Source organism: Antrostomus carolinensis, unplaced genomic scaffold, assembly GCF_000700745.2.
Source record: "Antrostomus carolinensis isolate BGI_N321 unplaced genomic scaffold, ASM70074v2 scaffold48304, whole genome shotgun sequence".
In the NCBI taxonomy this organism is placed as follows: domain Eukaryota; kingdom Metazoa; phylum Chordata; class Aves; order Caprimulgiformes; family Caprimulgidae; genus Antrostomus; species Antrostomus carolinensis.
This window is the reverse complement of record NW_010312344.1, coordinates 1-1502: the sequence shown is the minus strand read 5'-3', so window position 1 is coordinate 1502 and position 1502 is coordinate 1. Positions and strand designations below refer to the sequence as shown.

The window sequence follows — 1502 nt, the reverse complement described above, 5'->3', positions numbered from 1 at the left end:
TGGGCTTGGCAAGGATATGCAACCACCCAGGAGCCAGCCCAGCCTTCCCTCTGCTCCAAGGGGAGCCCCAAACCCCACACCAGAGCTGTGACTGGCACCTGCAGCCGGGGGCTTGCAGGGGAGCGGTGCCTGCACCCACCCTATGATCCCCCCACGCTGGGCACTTCCTTCCCCAGGAGTCCCGAGGTGACTGTGGCTGTCTCCCTCACCCCGTACCCTGCCCATACACGGACACACACGGACCACGGGCTCTGGGAGCTCTGATAACTGCTCTTAATGAAGGGGAGGGGGCTCCCAGGCAGCTCTCAGCGATGCCCCCAGCCCTCTGCTTGTCCCCAGAGCCGCTAGCAGCTCTCGGCCACCACAGTCCCATCTCCAAGGCCTCCTCAGGCCGTCTTCTTCACGACGTGGATGAAGTAGCAGGGGATGTGGGCCTGCCCCGGCGTGTAGGGCTGGAAGTCACCCAGGACGCTGTGCTGGCACTTCCCCTGGAAGGCACCTTTCAGCAGGGCTGTGAAGGCCTCCAGCCGGTGCGGGTAGTATGACAGCCGAAACTTGCTGCGAGGAGGACACGATGGTGAGGTGGGGGTGGGAACAGCGGGGCATGATGCCAGAAGCCACCCCCTGTGCCAGAAGCCACCCCCGAGGCCCCTCTCACCTCATCTCCGGGGCTGCCCCTGCTTCGGTGGGGGGGACCTGCACCGTGTAGTCCAGGGTCACCATGTGCGCCTTGTTGTTTACCAGCAGCACCGAGGTAGTGATGTCCTTGGTCAAGTCACTCTAGGGACCACAGGAAGATGTCTGTGTCCTGTGGGGACTTGGTGGCCCCTGGCCTGGGCACAGCCCTGCTCCTTGCCCTGCCTGGCCCCCAGCAGGGCCAGGGGGTTGGGGCAGAGGGGAGCGGGATGGGGCAGGGTCTGCCAGCCACCCACCTTGTAGTAGATGTTCTTGCCAGGTGGCGCACAGCCCGTGGCCAGGATGTGATCATAGTTGCGGGGGTCGATGACCAGGACACCCCCGGGCCGCACCATGCTGGCGATGTTCCTTAGGGCCAGCTTGTGGTCACTCTGGTCCCCTGGGGAGGAAACCGGGGTGTCCCCAGGCATTGGCACAGCTGGTGGGGACCCATCTCATCTGTATGCACGCGCACAGCTGCCTGCTCACATCCCCCCAGCTTGGAAAACCCACAGCCCCACCCATGGAGGCACGTTCTCAGCCTCACTAGGGCAGCGCGTGCCACGTGCAGAACCCATCACTGTGCTTGTGGCAGAAGTCTGGGTGTGTCTCCAGCCTCGCCAGAGATGTGACACAGACACACACAGCTCCTCTACAACCACGGAACTCAGTGGCCCTGCTCGTGCCATGAACTGGGGCACGTTCTTAGCCTGCCTGGAGACATGCCATGACACAGCAACTGCACTGCACAGAAGCTACTGCACCACTTGTGAGTTAGAGCATGTTCTAAGCCTGCTGGGAGACGCTGTGCACAGGTAGCCCCCCCC

General features: G+C 63.4%; 1 protein-coding gene across 1 annotated transcript; it reads right to left on the bottom strand.

Moving 5' to 3' along the window:
* Positions 1-257: 257 nt before the first annotated feature.
* Positions 258-1106, bottom strand: GNMT (glycine N-methyltransferase). Its single transcript, XM_010166978.1, has 3 exons — positions 933-1106; positions 659-780; positions 258-558 (listed from the first exon to the last, which is right to left on the bottom strand). Exons 1-3 carry the CDS (start codon positions 1104-1106, stop codon positions 387-389), a joined length of 468 nt encoding a protein of 155 aa, XP_010165280.1. The 3' UTR covers positions 258-386.
* Between the last annotated feature and the right edge of the window lie 396 nt (positions 1107-1502).